The sequence below is a fragment of the Strigops habroptila genome, chromosome 8 (assembly GCF_004027225.2).
Source record: "Strigops habroptila isolate Jane chromosome 8, bStrHab1.2.pri, whole genome shotgun sequence".
Taxonomy (NCBI): domain Eukaryota; kingdom Metazoa; phylum Chordata; class Aves; order Psittaciformes; family Psittacidae; genus Strigops; species Strigops habroptila.
This window is the reverse complement of record NC_044284.2, coordinates 58362543-58381926: the sequence shown is the minus strand read 5'-3', so window position 1 is coordinate 58381926 and position 19384 is coordinate 58362543. Positions and strand designations below refer to the sequence as shown.

The following is a 19384-nucleotide window of genomic DNA, read 5'->3' as shown; positions in this document are numbered from 1 at the left end:
GCAAGTCAAGCAGGTTATTCCCAGGATAGGAATAGAAGAGATCTTTTAAAAGCTCATGCAGTTCCCTTGAGGGTTCTGTGCTTGTGCTTTTGACTTATGCAATGTGCACCAAGTTAACGATGCACAGTTTGTCTTGAGCATTTTAACGTTTAAACATGGGCAAGAGAATGTTTGAACAGTAGAGAGAGCTTCTTACATATTATACAGAATAAGAAATTATAGTACATCTCAATGAATAAGTTATATTCCTTCAGCTTCCCCTAAAGCAGTCCTACTCTAGTATCAGAACTCTAAGATACTTATTGTCTTAGAAAACAAAAAGGTAATAATTTTGTAATATCTGCAGTATTATTCTCCGATTGACCTGTGAGGTTTCATTACTGTCTGAAGTATAACCTTCTTATGCTGAATGCCCTTGTTCAGTGAAAAAATCTGTACCAGTTTAGAGCATGTTCTCTTTGCTTGTGTTATTTACAATAGACCTTCAGTGCTTCTAGGAAGAAAAAGAAATATAATCGCAAATTGTAAATATGTAAACCAGCAGTCCTGAGGCAAGCAAAGCCCAGTATTACAAAGCAACTCAATTCACATGAGCAGGTCATAAATGCCTAAGGTGTAAATGATGACTCTTGACTTCACTAAAGGCTCACCCCAAGTTTAAGTGTGTCGTCCCCTGTCCATGTGAGGCTGTTGACTTCAGTTCCCTGGCTGTGTCAGACTCTGACAGGCCAGTAATTCCTTAGTAAAATTGCAGCATCATAACCAAACATCACTTAGAACAGCTACAGGAACCCAGCACTGCAGGGGTACATGTTATGACTTTATTTGACTTAGATTATTAAGTGAATTGGAAGGTCAAAATGTAACGCTATAGGCCAAACATCTCCTTCCCTCAGATCGGTAGCTCTACCCTGGATCTCTGCCATGGAGGAAGATGGCATACTGACCTGATCATGACTTTCAAGTACATCTTCTAACCCCCAAGTAAAATGAATAGAACAGCCATTTCACTAGGAAGGAGATCCAAGTGCACCTGGACTTACTGCAACCAAAATTAATTGAGAATGAAAATCTTATTTCTGAACACTACTGGGGTTTAGGATTTAAAAAAATCCAGACAGATGTTTTATTTCTTCAGTATCTTTTCAAGTGATGGTACTTTTTAGATGAAGAGGGCACCATCCTTGATTTTATTAGTATTAAATGACTACCCTATACATCTATGTCAGTTGCTGATTTGAATTTTTCATCAAATCTGCTTGGGTAATGACCTTAGTTTTCATTTTCTGTTGCAGGTTCCTACCAGCCAAAAGAAGGAAGGTGTTTATGATGTGCCAAAAAGTCAACCTGTAAGTGTAAGTATCTTCCCTGTTTATATGCAGTAAAGGTGTGTTTCTCAGTTTCTGTGACTTTCATTATTGTATGTAACAGCTGGTATATTCCTCGTGATGTGAATTTTATCAGTGATGTGTTATGGGTCGACTGAGTTGGTTCAGAGTAACCAAGATTGTTATATCACTTACATCCATCTCATTCATTACTTACACCTCCTTTCTGTCTCTTCCAACTCGTTCTTATGGAAGTCACCATTTATAAATGTGCTGTCTGTGGTTAAGAGTTGACAATTAAGCCTTCTGCATGTTAATGCATGAACTGTTGGAGCCCGGATTAGGGGGTTCCTCTATTACCCAGTGCTTTACAAGATTCATCACTCTGAGTGAGCATGGGCCGTATTTTCTCCTCTGTGTGCTCTGTCAGAGCTGTACTTTATACATTGTGCTCCTTACAGCTTGGTTTAGTAGGACAGCAGGGGAGGTGAAATCTGAATAGAGTGGAGCTCAAGAGAAGTAGCATTAGGAAAAGGTATGTCAGAACATTGGGACCTCTACAGTGTTTTTCTGCAGCCAAAATGTCTATACCTCTCAGAAGACTTTCCTGGTGAGCACAGTGTGCTGATAGGTAAACATTTCATAAGGAGCTGCAAATCAAATGTTACCCAAAAACTGTGAATTTGTATTAGAATTACTTTTCTGTCATTTGGAAAAAAAACCCTAACAAACACATTAAACCAAACTAACATAGGGCAGAGATGTGGGCAACTGCCATTAGTTCAGACAACTGTGGGAAGCTCTGAAAGGAGCTACATCAAGTTGAAGTGTGCAAAAAGACCTCACTCAACAAATTCCTGAGTGGCAGTTTCTCCTCTTAAGTATTGCATTGCTTTCCTGGTTACTGTGGGCTGTAATCAGCACAAGGAGATTTCCTCCCTGTATTGCTGCGTGTTATTTCTGTAGTGCTTTTAAGTACAAAAGGGACTAAAGGTAATACAGACTGTCAGGTCTTTCTGTCCTGTGTCCTGCATGGACAGTAGACTATTAAAAAGTAGGGGTAATGTGCTGTTGTATCCAAATGGCACCATTCCCTTCCTGTGTATTAGCATTTTGAAGAGTTGCAGCGTTTATTCCCATACGTAAGGAATGGTAGCAAGTGGAGTGGCAGATGCCTTAACAGCAAGGCATGCATTTGCGAAGCGTGGATTATGCTGTTTAATATAAATTTGTGCTATAAATACCTCAAGAAATTATTTGATTGCATTGGTTACACAGAAAATTAGCATTTCAGAGAATTGATATGAGAATGGAGAAAAACAAAGGAAAAGGTTGGGAATTTCAGTCTACTTTAAGCAAGGGGAAAATGTCTGTATTCCAGACTCCTTTCACATGTGGATGTGGTAACTTGCACAGCTGGGATTGAGCACAGAGATGTTGACTACAGAAATAAGTGCTGGGGAGGGGCTGAATGGGGGCCTGAATTGTGACACTTCTGTGGTTTGCACAAACAAACAAAACTTGCCATAAATATTTCATGATAAGCCACTAGGAGGAGGGAGGCATCGTCATGTTGCCTGGGAAAATCTAGTAAAATAACTCATGTTGCATATCTAATTAAGGTGTTTGTGGCCATGGAATAGCTGTAGGTTTTTCACTCATTTCTCTCATAGTTCAGTGTTACAATTCTTCTGCTGTACATTTCCTGAGACTTTTTTATTATTCCTTCAGGGATGTTTCAAATTTACTCCCAGTATAGTCTGTAATTTAGGTCGTTGCAGTACGACTGGGTGTAGAGTCCATTTGCAATCATGTCTGCAGACACTTTGGTATTAGGCTGTCCTGGTAAAGAGCATGACTGTGAGATATAGGGCATATGGAACCCACTCTGTAATCATCAAATATATTTCATCTGTCATCTCCATGAAGTTGGTTGCTTGACTTAATTCAGTTTGGGTTTTTTTGCTATGTCATGGTTAAATTTAAAATGATTAGAGCTTTTTCTCCAAACAAGTTACGTACTGTAATTTATGAAGACAAAGAGAAGAGGAAGAAATAGGTAGCTGAGATTTTGTTTCACCTTTTTATATTAGTATGCATTAAAAGAAAAAAAAAAAGGAAAGCAGAAATAGCTCTTAAAATTAGCAGTTTAATACTCCACTGCCCATCTGATTTATTGCTCACCCTTCCACACTCTGTCACTGAGACACTTGCCATAATTTTTTTTTCCCAATTTATAGCTGTCATTATTATATAAACCTCTAAAATTCAATCTGAGGGCAAATAATCTAGCTCATCTACCGAGTTTCAACATGTAAGGACACTTTCTCTATTAGGAGATGTCGCTTTCAGTAATTTCATAATGGACAAGTAAAGTGAGAAACTTCTTGTAGCTCCTAATAGGTTTCAGGCACCATGAATTCTCAATCCTGGCAATAAATACAACGCTTAATAAAAATGCAGCAAGTTTTGCTTGAGTTCAGACTGAATTGCCCGCGTTCCCTGGACAGAAATCCATTTTCCATCTTGGGATTGTTTTCCTCTGCTGTGTTCCCAGGCAAGTTCTCTCTAGTCTCTGCACATAAAAGTAGGAGATACCAACGTAGTTATCTAGGTGCCCTCCAGCCTTGACTTTCTATAGCCAGTGAGAAAAATAGCTGCTTCATGGGGAAATTCCTCCTGCCTGCATGAGGTGTCCCTCTCAGGTGGAAATAAATGTACATCTAGACATTGTTCTTCCGTGGCTGCAGAGGATCTGTAAATGCCTTGCAGGTATGATAACTACTAAATAGTTAGGCTTAGGTGGGGCGAGATCTACCACAGTGGAAAAACTAAAAGCCTGAATCCTTTTTTCAGAGGTTGCTTTGAAACTGGGGAGTGTTAATTCATATTGGGTTTCAATAAGCTCATAGCTTCCTAAGAAACCCGTACTGTTTCGGCAGATATTTCTCTGTGTTCCATTATGGCTGAAGGTATGAAGCATCTTCCTGGTAGTGCCATGAAGCAGAAATATTCAACATTGTAGATGCATTGAGATAGCTGATGTACTTGCACAACACTGTGCCATTGTGTGAGGCCATTTGTCAGAAGATGTCAAAGTACTTCATAGTATGACTCCTCATGATCTCTGAAATCAAGTAATGTAAATATGGTGCAAATGAGGGGGAAGGGAATGAGTCTTTGATCTCAGAATTTGAATGTACCTGCTGAACTCAATTAAGCGTGGTGGCTGGTTGCCAAGTCCCTTCTCTGGCACTGGGATGAAAAGATTGCTTACTCAATAGAATTCTTGTATTTCCCCATCTCTTTGCTGTGTCCCTTCCCAGCAAATCCTACTCTCCTGGAGATTTGCTGTGTGGGGCATGCAGCTCAGCTCCAAACCCACACTGTGCATGGTATTCTATTTCCTCTCTTCCCCTGTATCAACTCACACTTCATGTATTCATTCCTATTTTCTCTTTGCTCCTTCCTTAGACCAACTCTCCAATACTCACTGAGAGTAGACATCAAGTCAGACAAAGAAAGCAAGCTCACCCAAAAAGCTTGTGTTAAGTGGTGTACGTTCCACTTAGAAATTGCAGATCTGTATGTGAAATTAACTGTTATAAAAAAGTGAAATGTTTAATGAGCTCTTTTTGTCATAATTTCCTATCGCCTCCCCATTATACATCCACATCAAGTTCTACCTGTCATGGTGTTTTTAGTAATAAGAGTCAGACTGTAAATACCCTTCACGGAGACTGTCAGTCACATCATAATAAAATCTTCTCTTCTCATCAGAATGTCTAAACTATCTGCTTACAATTTTATGAAGGCTTTCAAACAAGTCATCTTACTGCTCTATAAAGATTTGAGGCATTATAACTCATGCCTTACAATGCAGGCAGTCGTTCGGCTTGTTACAACTATGTGGAAAATATTGAACTGAGGTGGAATGGACAGGGAGTAATTGCGCTGCTTTAGGGCAAGGCATGGGAGGAGCAAATGAAGCTGGGCTGGACCTGAGCATTAATGGATCTAGAAGCCACAAGGGTGGCTTGATCCTTCTGCCTTGAACTGGGAAGCTGCGTTTGGGAAAGCTAAGTTTTAATTCTGGCTGGGATTACAGTGTCATTTGGAGGTCTGATTTGTTCAGGTCTCATGTCAGAAGAACTGTGCCTGGGGTCATCTGGAAGGCATGGTCACCCTGGGCTCCACCAGCTCACACAGAAAGTCAGTCCCTGGAGAAACAGCATGCCAAAATATCTGACCGTAAAGTGGTTCAGAGCAGCTTTTTGGATAACTCGCACCAACCTTCACCATGTTAATTCTTTCTGTCACACTCAGCCTGGAGAAGGGCTTTGTAACTCTGGCTTTTCCTGTAGTTTGCATCAGTGGCTTTACAGAAACAACTTGCAAACTGGTGACACTGGTTTCAGCCTCCACAATCAGGCTTTCGGGATCAAATTTTGCAACATGAGAAGAATGAGTGTGCACAGACCCAGTCTGACTATCTGTGCTGGGAAAGCTGTCCGCTTTATTTACCTGTGTTCAAATGCCCTAACTTAGTTACACTCAATTAAACCTTGTGTACAAGGTTTAACATTGCGTTGTGGGACGTGCATTTTTAACAGGCACAGCTACTTGTTGCAAAGTTTGAAAATATATGTGTTATGATGATGTCTTGTGGCGTGAGTTTGTTTAATGTTTTGGTGGGCCTTTGCTGTTTCTATAGACAGAAGTGGATATACACACCAGTATCTGCAATCTAGACCTTGCATTAACTGTTCTGAGAAGATTTTGTGCAGCACTGCGCTCTGCTCCATATGTCCCTTCACTCAGTTTGCCTTTTGGTTTAATACCAATATTAACTCTGATACCACTGCTGGCTTATAATGGAAACATTTAGCACCATGCCAAAGGTAACATCTGAGCCCTGAAGGTGAGATGTTGTTGTCACGTACATGTCTTCAATAGCGAGACTTGTGCTGTAGCAGGAGGCCCTTATTATAACAGCGTCTCCACACATCAGCTATTTGTTTCCATCTGCTGTGTGGGTACCATCATCTTTGCGACCTGCATCAACCTGCCCTGTGTTATCCTCTGGGCAATCGTCACGGATATTACTAAGTGATATCCAGTGATGTTGCTCACATTGCACTGTCATGTCTTAAGATACTTGTATTTGTGGGTTTGGGTTTTTTTTTTTCCTTTATTGGGGTTAGAAAGAAGCTGTTGGCATTGCAGGAGGGTCTTGCATTCAGCTGGGTCAGAGTGATACAGGAAAGGCAGATCCCTTGATGCCTTGGGGTAAGTTTGGTATGTTGGGCAGGTAGCTGACGCATCTATTTTATTTGGACTTCTGTTAGATATGTGTGTTACCAGTCAAGGTCTGTCACTAATTGTGATTTAATTACTTCTACATTATAAAAGGTCACTGAGATTTGTCAAGGTGCTTTTTCCTTCCTTTTAGCAAGACCTATGGGCCTCATCATTTGTTGTTTTATACTTTCTGCTTCTGCTTATACCTGTGCAAAATGCAAGTAAAAACTCTGATTAAAAGCCTTTTACCCTCACTCAGCATTGGTATAAACAGCTATGCAGCTGAGAGCTTTAAAACCTGAGTTTTCACTAGCAGACTCTGTTTAGCATCAGCTAAGATGGGAGGTCCGAGACCTTGCTCAAACCCCTGTGTCTGTTTTCCAAGGAGAGGAACTAGCCACCATCAGGGATGTTTCATAGTGATCACCACTATCAACTTGTGGAAGCTGTACTTAATATGATGTTTGTTCTCTCATCAAGTACTGTAATAACTAAATCTGTATTTTTTTGTTTGATTTTTGTATCTTTTTTTCCTTTTTTTTTCTTTTAAGCTATTTTTTTTTTTCTGGGGATATTTTGTGATTTACATCTTAATAAAGATTTTAATGGCACAGGAAGCAGAAACCAGGTATTCCTCCCTAGTCTTCCCAGGTTTTAACATGTGTAGCATAAAGTGATGAAGTTTCTTCATGTGTCTTATATACATGGCTTGTGTAGGTTTTAGCACCTTGGCTCAAAGTTTGGGATATTTCAACTTGAAAAGTTGTTCTTGCAATGCCAGGTAGAGCAAGAACATTCAAAAAGCTATTAACCTGAATTCAGAGTCTGATTTCCAACAATCTGGAGGGTTAGATGTTAGAATTAATCCATTATTAATGTATAGACTTTTTAAGACTATGAATCTTATTCTCAGTAGTTTCTGAACATTGAAAATAAGTGCTTGCAAACTTCTGGTTTCAATCCATCCATAATTTTACATCTAGCATGTAAAATAGTGTGTTTTAATAGTGTAGGAATAGTGTTTCACAAATAGGAATAAAATGTCCTGTTCTAATTGTTCTTTTATTTCATATTGATATTGTGGGCCACATATTGAGCTCTTTTTAATCCATAGGACTACTCCTTCTAGCAGGCATTCAGTTCCTGCATTTGTAATACCGTTCCCCCAATGTGATCCTAAACCCTGCACCACCAGCAGATGATCACATGCTATCAAAGCATTGAACTTACTTTACTTCCCAGTGCAATCCTTTAGGATTTTGGGACATAAACCCATAATGGGGAAGGCTGTAATCCAGCAGCACTGCCCTTGATCCGTTTTCCATCATTCTTTCTCTGTACTGTAGAAAAAGCAAGAAACAAGGAAGCAAACCAAAGCAGCAGGTTTTGCTGTGGTGACAGGGTTATCTTGTTGGATAGAGGTGACATGGGTGTTAGTATGACAGTTTAGATTTGTACTTTTAATACAGAACATGGGCAATGTAAATAAATGATAAACATTTCAGGGGCCCCTCACAGTCATACAACCTGTTAGGTCGCATGTCTTATGGCTTCATGTGTGTTTGCATTCCTGACCTTACCTCGATCCCTATACATTTTCTGGGGTAATATTCTATCCCTTTTGATATTCTCCAAAGTGGAGAGTGTAGCTGAACCATGAGTGTAGCTCATTGATTGTGGGGTAAAGTTCTCTTACACACAGTGAATTTTTGTCCTTTATGCAATATGACTGATGCAGATTTTATCTGATGGTTGCTGATATATTAAGTTCACAGCTGCACGTTGTATTGATTCACTACATTTTGATTTGCTCAGGGCCCTGCAGCTCATACTGATTTGCTAAATTTATTTACACACAATCTGCTTTCTAAGTAGCAAAGTTTGTAGCTTTAGCTAGTCTGTATCGCTGTGTGCATTAAATGGTATCAGTTGCACAATTGATGTTTATTTACAAATTAAAGGGAATACAGTTCTGGGGAAAGTGCTGTATGCATTTTGCATCAGTCTGGGGAGAAGCTGTTGTGAATTTTTGCTGATGAATTCAGTGCTATCCTACGTCACTAAGTAGAGAAGTACACAGGTCTTGGCTCCTTTGCCTGCTGAAATTCAGGGACTTTCAAGGCTTGGAAAATAGCATGATGAGGCAGCATTCAATACTGAAGGTAGAAATAACTTGTTTCTTAAGCTTGGTTATAGCTCCAGACATCTGTTGTTTTGAAAGGCATTAGATAGACCTGTATGAGTGTGTTTGCAAGTATTTTAAAATCATAGAATCCCAGACTGGTTTGGGTTGAAAGGGACCTTAAAGCTCATCCAGTTCCAACCCCCTGTCACGGGCAGGGACACCTCCCTCTAGAGCAGGTTGCTCCAAGCCCCGTCCAACGTGGCCTTGAACACTGCCAGGGATGGGGCAGCCACAGCTTCTCTGGGCACCCTGTGCCACTGCCTCAGCACCCTCACAGGGGAGAAATTCTTCCTAATTATTCCTAATTCCATTCCATTGTTAAATTTATTCCCTGCAAGCATCTAGAGCTGTCTCTGCTGTCACAGGCTAGAAGTGGAGTTTGACTCCCACATGGATGTTTGGATCCTTGTCATCACTTGTCTCTCCAATCTGCAGTTAAAGCCATCATGTTTCACCATGGCTGGCTGCATTGTACCACCTGGGTGGTGCCATACTCCTCTGACATTAGAGAGTTCCTCTTTCCCCATCTGACCTCTTACTGTGTCCTATGCTGCTGTCCTCATTCCTGTTTTCCTCAGGGAGAACTGGTGGAGCTACACACTGGGAAGAAAAAGTGCATTACTTTCAGAAATAGATCTTTAGGGCACATATGCCACCGATGCCAATGAACATGCCTGGCAATAACTCTGGATGGAAACATGGGCAAGGCTGACTGATGTTGAACCATCCAGCAGCTTGTTGTTGCTTCCTGACTTTCGTGCTCAGACACCTTTCCTCATGCTGAAATGAAATTTGGTGCAGGCTGGCTTTTGCCACTGTTATTAGCTGAAATGTTTCACTCTTCCCCTTTGTTTCCAGTTTTCTGTTGAATGGAAAAAACAGGTTTCATTTTAAAATCTTTGCATTGCATCAGCCACACACAATAAATTGCACATACTTGTAAAGGTATCTAAATGTAGAGACAGGTTTATGTTTCTAAAAGACAGATGTTAGGGCCTCTTTGACTATCACAAATGTAAATGACAACAGCTTTTGTAGCTTGTGTCAACATTTTGAAAGCCTCAATGTTTAGTTCAACAACACAGTGATATTTCTGGACTTGCAGCATTGCTTTTAAATGTGTGTGATGTGACCGGTGTATACTGTGGTGTATACCATGCTCTCTGAACCCACCACATGGGGTCTGGAGAAGATACGGATGAGGTGATCTTCCAGCTGGGACCTTTGCACCATCATCCTCTGTGCTTTGGGAAGTTTAATTATCTTGAATGTCATGTTGCCTGGAAGCAGCATGGGTCTGGCTCTAAGCTAGAGTTACTCTTTTGGACTCTTGATTTATTAGAGGCTGTCAGAGAAAAGTGGCAATTGAAACGTTTTAAATACCATTTCCTGTAAGAGTAAATACCTAAAGTACACAGGGAATTCAGAATTAAATTCCCTTCAAATGAAGAGAAAATAAACAAATGAGTGAGCGTATGTTTTGATCATATGAAGAGATCCTTAATTTAAAGGCAGCTATCAAGCACCAGTGCAGTGAAGCGATTCACTCAAACACTCCTCAATACTCCATTATGTCAATTATCCTTAACCATCCCACCACTTTAGCTGTGCAGCGTTGACTAACAGCATTTTTAACCAGTACATCCAGTGCTTCCCAGTGGACAAGCAAAGGCAGCTGGCCAGTTGGTGAATGCAGTGAAGCTCAAGGCTACCCTGTACTTGGGTCCATCATACCGAAGTCAGAACCTTGATTACTTCCAGTAGAAATACAGAGGAGAATTACTTGAAGAAGAGTGCTTCTGTGAAGTTTCAGTTACCCTGTGAAGCTGATAAGAGAAACTTTAAACAGCAGGGTTCCTGTGTCCCATGGGATTCCGAGCACTGAATTTGAACCCTGTGTAAGTAATGGATGCCCAAATGCATGTATTTTGGATGTGTAGTTTTATAGCAGCCCATCCTGTTGATGTGACCTGTACCATTTGGGAATCACCCTAAACGTTCACAGCAGCCTTACAACTAAAAGGTTGTACTCAGCTGTATAAATTTGGGTTGATGGTAATGTCATAGCTGCCATTACCTCTGTAACTGGGAAAGGTTGTGGCATTTGAGATCTTTAGGATCTGTAGGAGGCTGAAGATTACGAACGCATTGACAATTTTTTTTCACACACATATTCCGTGTATTCACTTTAATTAGGAAGCAATTGAGCAGTTCTTTGTTGAGTTATCATGCTACTTCATTAATCCAACAGTGGTTTTACAGGAAAACAATATGTCTTGTTGGTTGTTTTCAGTATGTCTCAACCTACTAGACGTGGTTTGACTAATGATCACTTCAGTCATGATTGTGACATGCTCCTTCGTTATAGTTCTAATTGTTTTTTAGAATGAATTGTAGTTAATTAGCAAGCTGCTTGCAGCTCATGGAGCTCATAGTAATATAAACACTTGTGGTATAAGGTTGTGTAAATAACTGAAGCTTTGCTGAACTAAAATAATGATTCAAACCATCAGAAACAAATACTTGACATAGCCAAAATATTTACAGTTTCAAGTGAAATAAGAACACAAGTGTTTAGTTTGACTAACCATTTGACTTCTCATTAGGTTGCCAGTGTAAAATACATGTTGGAAAAGGGGGATTTGAAATGCAGAGAGGCAGCACAGTTGGATGGTTCTTCTTTTGTCTATTGGGCCAACTGGTGCAGCACTTGCCCTGCGTGCAGGAAACCAAGTTTAAATCCCTCTGCAGTTGTAAGAGGTTTGAATAGATAATACCCAGCTCAAAGGTTAATTACTAGTTGCTGGTTATTTGCTATATTTAGTATCCTTCATACTCATTTTTACTGTCTGAGTTCTGTATCAGAGAACAATTTATTTACTGAATACTTTTTCATGCATTTTAAGCACCATCTTTGCTTCATTCTCTGAGATTTCAGAACCACATTTTGTTAAACGCTCTTTTATCATCTTGTTTGTAAAAGTATAGCAATATTAAGCAAGTTTTCTCATTCTGCAAGTCAGTGTAGATCCCTAGCCATTGGTGAACTGAGACTAAGTAACAGAAGTTGAGTATTCTGGCAGTTTTTATGTATAGAAGTGAAAGAAATAAGGTGCTTCACACTCCTATAAGTGCAAGAGGTCCATCTTAGATTTCTCTTTTAAAAGCTGAACTTTTGCATTGCTTAGAAAAGGTGTTTTTCAGAGTACCTGGTAATCAGAGTGAATACTGTAGTGGAGGTGAATTGGTCTAGGTTCAGCTTTATGAAGGCTGCAGTTTATTTATCTCTGTACTCTTGGTTTTTCTCCAGCTCTTGGATGATATGTTTTTCTTTGGTGAATAGTAAAAAACATCGTGAGGAATTCTGTTACTGGCTGGAGTCGTTTAAAAAGCTTGCTACTGCTTTAAGAAGCCAGATTTACATATTTCATGTTTAAAAGATTTACAGTATGTCTCACATGCCTTCATAGAAAGATGGAGCCTTCATTATAGGTTTAATGTCATCACGATGCAAGGATTGATACTCTTCCCTCCGCCTCGGTCTGCATGGCAGGTCACAAGTGAGTGGTGTGTTCCTGGTTGACTAAGCTGTAGGGGTGTTTTCATATTCAAAGGGATACATTTTTGAATAGTTAAAGCAAGCTTTTACATTGCTCTGTGGAGAAACCCACAGACAGCAATCCTAAAGAAAGATCAAGGACTGGAGCATCTTTCTAGGCTTCTGGCTATTTTCTATCATGTACGGGGGAAGGAGGGAGAGGGTTGTTGACTTTAATTGTGAAGGTTAAGCGCTTAGTATCAAAACCACAAACTGGAAGAAGGCCGAAAGGGCCAAATTCTGCCCTCTGTAACTGTGTTGCAGCCTTGGCATGGTAGCTGTTGCCGGCTCTTTCCATGCTTTAACAGACAGGGATATTTCAGTCTGAGGAAGTGTCTCCTCACCAGTGTGTGATAGAACACGATCTAATGGAAGACACAGCTCAAGTGCTACATGCTAATTGGGCACTTGGGGATGTGCCGTGACATGTTGGGCAAATGTTTTCTGCAAGGTCCCACTGTAGCACAGGTGGGAATTTCTAATGGTCTGTTGAACACTGCACACGTTTCCTCTGTGCTGAGACATGGTTATTTCTCAGCTGATTTCACAAAGTGATCGGTGTGGCTGGGGGCTTCGGAGCTTCAGAGCGACACGAGCCGCATCCCTGGGTGCTAAAGGGTGGGGGGGTTAAACAGATGGCTGTCAGAACAAAAAGTGATTAACTACCCCCCAAAATTAGTCCCTCCTGAAGGTGTAAGCCCTTCTGGGTTCATTTTAAGAATAGTTTCAAGGTCTGTGGAGTTCTTTGAAGAAATGAACAAAGCTTCGTTCACACTTTCCTTATCTGGGGCTGGGTGAACACGCTGTCAGCTCCAAGAACATGCAGGACTGGGTCCTCTCCTGTTGTGCACAGTGGCATTTTCTTCCTTTAGCTTTGCCTTTTGCCAGTCTCTCTTCTTCAGGTCTATGATGAGATGAAGGAGAGAAAAAAAAAGCCTTCTAGGCTATTTCTGAGGTTTTAAAATGCCTTTGTTTTAAGATGGGATTAGTGGCTGGTAACTTACGTGAAGCTTCTCAGTCATCTAAGATGTGATTTTTGATAATTTGCTGTTATGTTTCTTTTTCAAGAAATAAAATCTCCAACAGTCTAGTAAACGTAGTTAGCACTCTGAGGACACTGAAGTGGTAATTTGTGTTAAATATATAGGTGGATATAGATATGGGTGCATGTGTGAGCAGTATACTCCCACATGTAGTTACACACACACAAACTATGGATTTAAATATAACTTGACTTCTGTAAGTAATCTTAAAAATTATTATGGAAAGAAATAATCATCTTCACTAGGTCTACATTGATGTTATAGTTCTCTACTTAAGAGGAAGGTTTGTTTTTCTGCATATACTTACTTTTAGAGCTTTTTTTGTCCAAAGATGGGGTTTTTTTCCACCTGAGGATAAGTCCCGTCTTTCACCAAATCAGTGAAAAGTTCCATTAGTGTAAGCAGGATCAGAGCTCACAGGGTATGCTTACTGCTGAATTAGTAAATATCTGGGAAAATAAATAGTTATGATGCAAGTGGTACAATTGCCTTATACTCCAGAAGATGAGATTTAGCACAAATAACATGTATGTTTGCTCCACATCCCAGCAGCAATCTCACTGTTTTGAATGTGTGATTTTCTATCTGTGCTCACTGCAAGATGGAAAGGGTTTTCATTTCAATACTGAAGGCAATAATTATGGAGGTTATCATTTTCATGCTCAGAAATTCATGTCATTTTCATAAATCATTCATTTCATTTCATAAATCATGCTTTACAGCTGCAGAATGGAAACTTATTGCTGGACATTGATGAAAATCTTGTTTCAGTCACTCAGGTAAGGTTGTGACACTAAAATGTTTTAAGGAAATAGAGATTAAATCATCTATAGGAAACGTGCAATTTGAAAATGTTCTGTTTGGGATTAACTTCACTAATATCAGATGTGAATAATTTAAGAAAGCCTAATGGGTGAAATCAGTTCTGTAGAGAGAGTGAAATCACAAAAATAAAAGATAACTATTTGGCGTCCAGAATCTCATATGCTGCAAGTGGATAAAACTACGTCTATGTCAGAGAAGATGCATTCATTTCTTCAGCTGAGAATAGGGTTGTAGAAAAAACCTAGGTCCAGATCTGAACCACTTGGGACTTTAAAATCCACCTCCAAGTGTTGCTGTTTAAAGCTGTCTCTAGTAAGTAAGTGAGGAAGTTGTGTTCCCACTAAATTTCTGTTTACATTCTCATGAGGAAGTTGTGTTCCCACTAAATTTCTGTTTACATTCTCTGACATAGTTTTGTAGCTCCTCTTGCACATAAGTTTCCTATTCTGTTAAGAAGTAACTCCCCTGTGCATATATTCCTTTTTCTTGGGGAATATTATGGATGATGTTTATTACAACAAATAGCGAAGACAGCTTTCCTATCACTCTCCACCTGCCTGTTTAGAAATCCATCCATAGAGTTTCTTCTAAGAACTTTAACAGAGCTATATCTGTGAAGAGTTTCCAAAGACCTGTCACCTTGAAGCGCTCTGAAAAGTGTTCCAATTTTACAGGGGTATCAAGGCATATAGATCTGAGTTACCACCTTTCGAATATGTACCACAGAATCATAGCATCATAGAACCATGGCATGTTTTGGGATTGGAAGGGACCTTAAAGCTCACCCAGTTCCAACCCCCTGCCATGGGCAGGGACACCTTCACTAGACAAGGTTGCTCCAAGCCCCGTCCAACCTGGCCTTCTATATGAAATGTATGTTTTTTCCACAACAAATGTATAACTTTACAGACACTTCCTCTTAGTTTGTGCAACCATGTGTGCCCTGCCCTTTCGCATCCCCTCTGGCTTGCTCTCCTGCTTCTTGACCTGGGATGGAAGCACTGGGGAAACCTTTGCTCATGGCCTCCTTGAAAAGACACATGCTATTTCTTATCAAGCCAGAGAGAAGAAAACAGTGAAAAGCTCACCAGTGAATGCAGGAAAAGGGCAGATTTAGGGGTGGTGCTGAACAAGCAATTTGGAGAGATGACAAGAAAGTTGCTCTTTCAGTGATTTGGTGTCACCTGGCATCTCTTGAGTCAATAGTGCCTACAGGAGGCTCAAAGTGATTTCCAAACAAGTGCTTCAGTTGTCATCATTCTAACTTTTCTGGGCATTTTAACAGCGCTCGCCTAGTGTGTTTGCACACTGCAGAAGTGACTTCTGAGCTTTTTTTAGCTGAAGCTACTTCTAGCAGTATTTTAGTAATGTATACTAGAATTGGTGTATCCTGAAGAAAACAGGGATTTTCTTCTTTCTTCCTTTTTCTATCTCCATGCAGATACTTAGAGGGATATACAAACTCATATGAAGAAAATATATTGCCATAGCACTAAAGCAATGTGATCTATTTAATATAAGACATGATGTGAGGAAATGTGAAATAATTCATCCTTAGGTACATCATTAGACAGAAAGCTGGGAGTCATCCAAGCTGCTAGACAAATTACAGGTCTAAGTGATTGCAGCATTGCTTTTGTATATGGGAATAGAGATTGGATTGCAAAAATATATAAATCTTTGTGATTATTGTATTTTGATAGTCTTATTTCTTAAAGGATCATTTCTTATAGAAGGTTGAGGGCAGGAAAAAATTCTTCGGGTGATCTTGTTCCTTTGGCAGGTTGTAAAGAGCAACCAGCCCATGTGGTTAATGTCCAGAGCACTAGGTGGCTGCCTTTGTAGGTCAGGACTCAACCGAATTTCAAGCCTATGTATATCACTTCCATAGTATGTGATGGGTTGCAAGGTTTATGTCCCTAAGCTGGGGAGGAAGTTCAACAAACTGAACTAAGATTTGCATTAAATCTCATTCACAGTGAGAATTGTGGCTTCTCACGTGTTGGGGTGTGATGCAGTATGGTACAGAGAAGAAGTAAAGGCAGTAAGCAGAAGAAAGGTAGCAGAGAAAGAGTAGTTCTTGAGTTCCCATCAAAGCTTTCCAGAATAGCCACCCTGATAAGGATGGTAGATGTGGTTTAGGTTTCCTGCATTATAAGGGATCCATTTACTATTCCTGGACTCCACCTGAACTGATTTGCAGAGGTAGGTGGGTGGAAGAAAGTAATTTTACTCCAGATCCTCTGAAGGAGCTTTGATTATGCAGCCATTTGAGGTGTTCTTATTATGAAAGCACTTTTTCTCTTCTGGTCCAGTTGAGTGAGACCTGTATGGGTGACCTATTTTGAGATCAAACTGAAGGACACCCTCAGAAAACATTTCTAGCATGAGTGAAATGTAGAGCTATAAACTTACAATAACCCAGTTGTGCATCCTCCTTCAAGTCCACTTATCCAGGTCACACCTGTCCCATGGGCAAGGGGAAATCAGGCAGCACTTTAAAAGCCCTTCCCTTCTGTATCCTTCTATCACTTCCATAGTCTGCTGCTGTGTTTTAAGACCTTGAAGTGGGGGTTTAGAAAAGGAGCTGGCCATAAATCATGCTTGGTGTTCACTGATGTGGAGGGCAGAGCAGTAACACATCCAGTCCCATTCTGGATATTTTTTCCATGCTTTATTCATTTTTTTATGGTGGAGAATTCCTGACAGGATCATTTTATAGGGAGCTGCTGACTGTTTGGGTCCATCAGCAATATTGAAATCCCACAGCTTGAACCCATGTGCTTCCTCCATATGGGACTTGACCTTTGAAGCCTATGTCTCTTTAGGTGGATTTATATTGCTAGGCATTACTAGTTAACTTTACACGTTGTAAGTAGTTAACTCACAGCTGCTTCTCCTCAAAAAATAAATGTTTTTTTTCTCTTTTTTCTCTCTTCACAGGCTGTTACCCAACTAGAGCTTTTTGGGGACATGTCCACTCCTCCTGATGTAACCTCTCCCCCAGTGAGTACCCAAGGAAACCGAACTGTGCATTTTTCTACACACTATTTTCAGTGTGTAGAAATTTTTCATTTATGGAGCACATTTACAGTTCAGGTCATCAGCCATTCCAGTAGGAAGGATTTCAAAGTAGTTTTTATGTTGCAAGAAAATAAAGGGGAAGAAATCGAATGTGGAGTCAGTGCAAAGAATCTCTTCAATTTTTATTTTCCTGATATAGGGCTAGGTGTCACATAAGATATAACCTGAGCTGCAGATCTCCTTCCCTGGTGTTTATCAGGGGTTCATGCATCACTGCGCTCTGTCTCACCACTGCACTGCAGGAAGATCCAGTTACAGCCTTATATATCATGTCTCTTTGATCCCACCAAGCACATATCCCAGAACTGCTGTTAAAGGAAGGAAGATAAAGCAGTAAAGAGAAAAAGGGCTGAATGTGTTTTGAGGGCAAAGAAAATTTTCTCCACATGCTTTTCTGCATTATAAAATGAAGCCACAATCATTTTCCTATAGAGTTTCTGAACCTTACATTAAGCTGTAGGGGAGTATGAATATACTGAATATATTGAGTGACTTTGAAGTCAGGAGCCTCAGATATCCAAGGTACTTTGGAGCATGTCTGGAACTAGATGTTCAAAGTGCTGTCTCCTCATCCTCAGCTTGCTTGGATTGGGTTTCTCCTTTAATATACAGCTATAGTTCTAGCCCTGTTGTTTAATAGGAAGCAACATTATTCACTTTTCCATCAATCCTGCAGATACTTCATTTGCCTTTACTGTTTCTTATGTTAATGCATTGGTCACTGCCTCTACTGGTTGTCACTTAACACCTAGAATCACAAGTCTTTATGTTCTGGAAAAAGAAACTATGTCAATATTTTACATGAGATGTATTCCAGGCAAATTTTAGTGGGGTTTTTTCTTTTTCTCCCATTTCCAGCAAATTCTTATACTCTTATTTCTATTGCTTTATTCCTTCTACATCTTTCCATTTTTGTTTCTTTCTCTTTCTTCCCTCCGAACCTGTGTTTTTAGAATTATGGATGATGTGACAGCAAAGTTGTGCTGCAGAAGCTGCAGCTGATATGCCATCATTGTATTTTATTCCTGTCTTCTTGCAGACTCCTGCTACTCCAGGTGATGCCTTTATCCCATCTTCATCCCAGTCACTTCCTGCTAGTACAGACATGTTTGGTTCTGTACCTTTCAGCACTGCTGCCGTACCCTCAGGTAAGAAATCTGCTGGACGTACAGGCTCAACTCAGATTTGGTATCAGTTCTCAGCTCTGGTTTGCATTTTGGTACTCAGGGCATTAATTTAGTACAGTGGAAGTGGGGAAGGGTTTTGAGGACGGTGCTGCAGAGTAAGCAAAACAAGTCTTTAATAAACAAGGAGTACATTATTTTGAACATTCATACATTTTTTAAAGCAAAAGCCAAAAAAGTCACTGGGAATTCAGCCACAGTTCAGCCATCTGGATAACATACCTTCTAGGTACAATAGCAAGAGAGAAAAAAGCATTTAGTTTAGCTTTGTTCCTCTTGTAGTAGCAGTGAGCATTCTATGCTGTGTCCCTTAAATAGAGAATGAGACATGGAGAATGGGATTGCATTTCAAAGGTATTCCACTTAGTCAAATCCTGATATTTCTTTTAGACTTTTCTATGTTCCTCAAAGTGCTCCAAATTCCAAAGCTGTGTAGCATTCTGCACAGACACACAAAGCATGTGGTTTTGACTGCTGATCTCTCCCTGGGATACTTGGAGCACTGCAAGGGCAGCTCCACTTAGGAAAAAGAGGAGGAGGAGTCCCTTGAATCATTCAACAGTGACTTCCTAATTGGTAACTCCTCTGATGGGCTGTGTTGCACCGTCAGATTAGTCACTGCATCTCAGAAAGGCTACACTGATGGTGAAGTGTTTGGGGATAATGTCAGATGGAAACCTTCGCTGCTTGGATGAGGTTACTGTGGGGGCAAGATAAAAGGATGCCTGGAGAATCCATCAGAGCCATCTATTGAAGCAGATACGTATCTGAGTTACTGTTCCTTTTATCGCTCATTAATTTAGTCTTCAAAAGTTCAGTTTCTGTATTTTCTTTTG

General features: G+C 40.2%; 1 protein-coding gene across 3 annotated transcripts in view; it reads left to right on the top strand.

The window, feature by feature from the left end:
- The window catches only part of DAB1 (DAB adaptor protein 1), a 471110-nt gene that overhangs the window by 435291 nt on the left and 16435 nt on the right, over positions 1-19384 (top strand). For 2 of the 3 annotated variants that reach the window (XM_032920111.1, XM_030494713.1), the window contains 3 exons: positions 1296-1355; positions 17224-17286; positions 18404-18512. In XM_032920111.1, coding sequence (XP_032776002.1) covers positions 1296-1355; positions 17224-17286; positions 18404-18512 — 232 coding nt within the window. Of the gene's footprint in view, positions 1-1295; positions 1356-14177; positions 14235-17223; positions 17287-18403; positions 18513-19384 lie in introns of all 3 variants that reach the window. The other variant, XM_030494712.1, reaches the window with a different exon arrangement.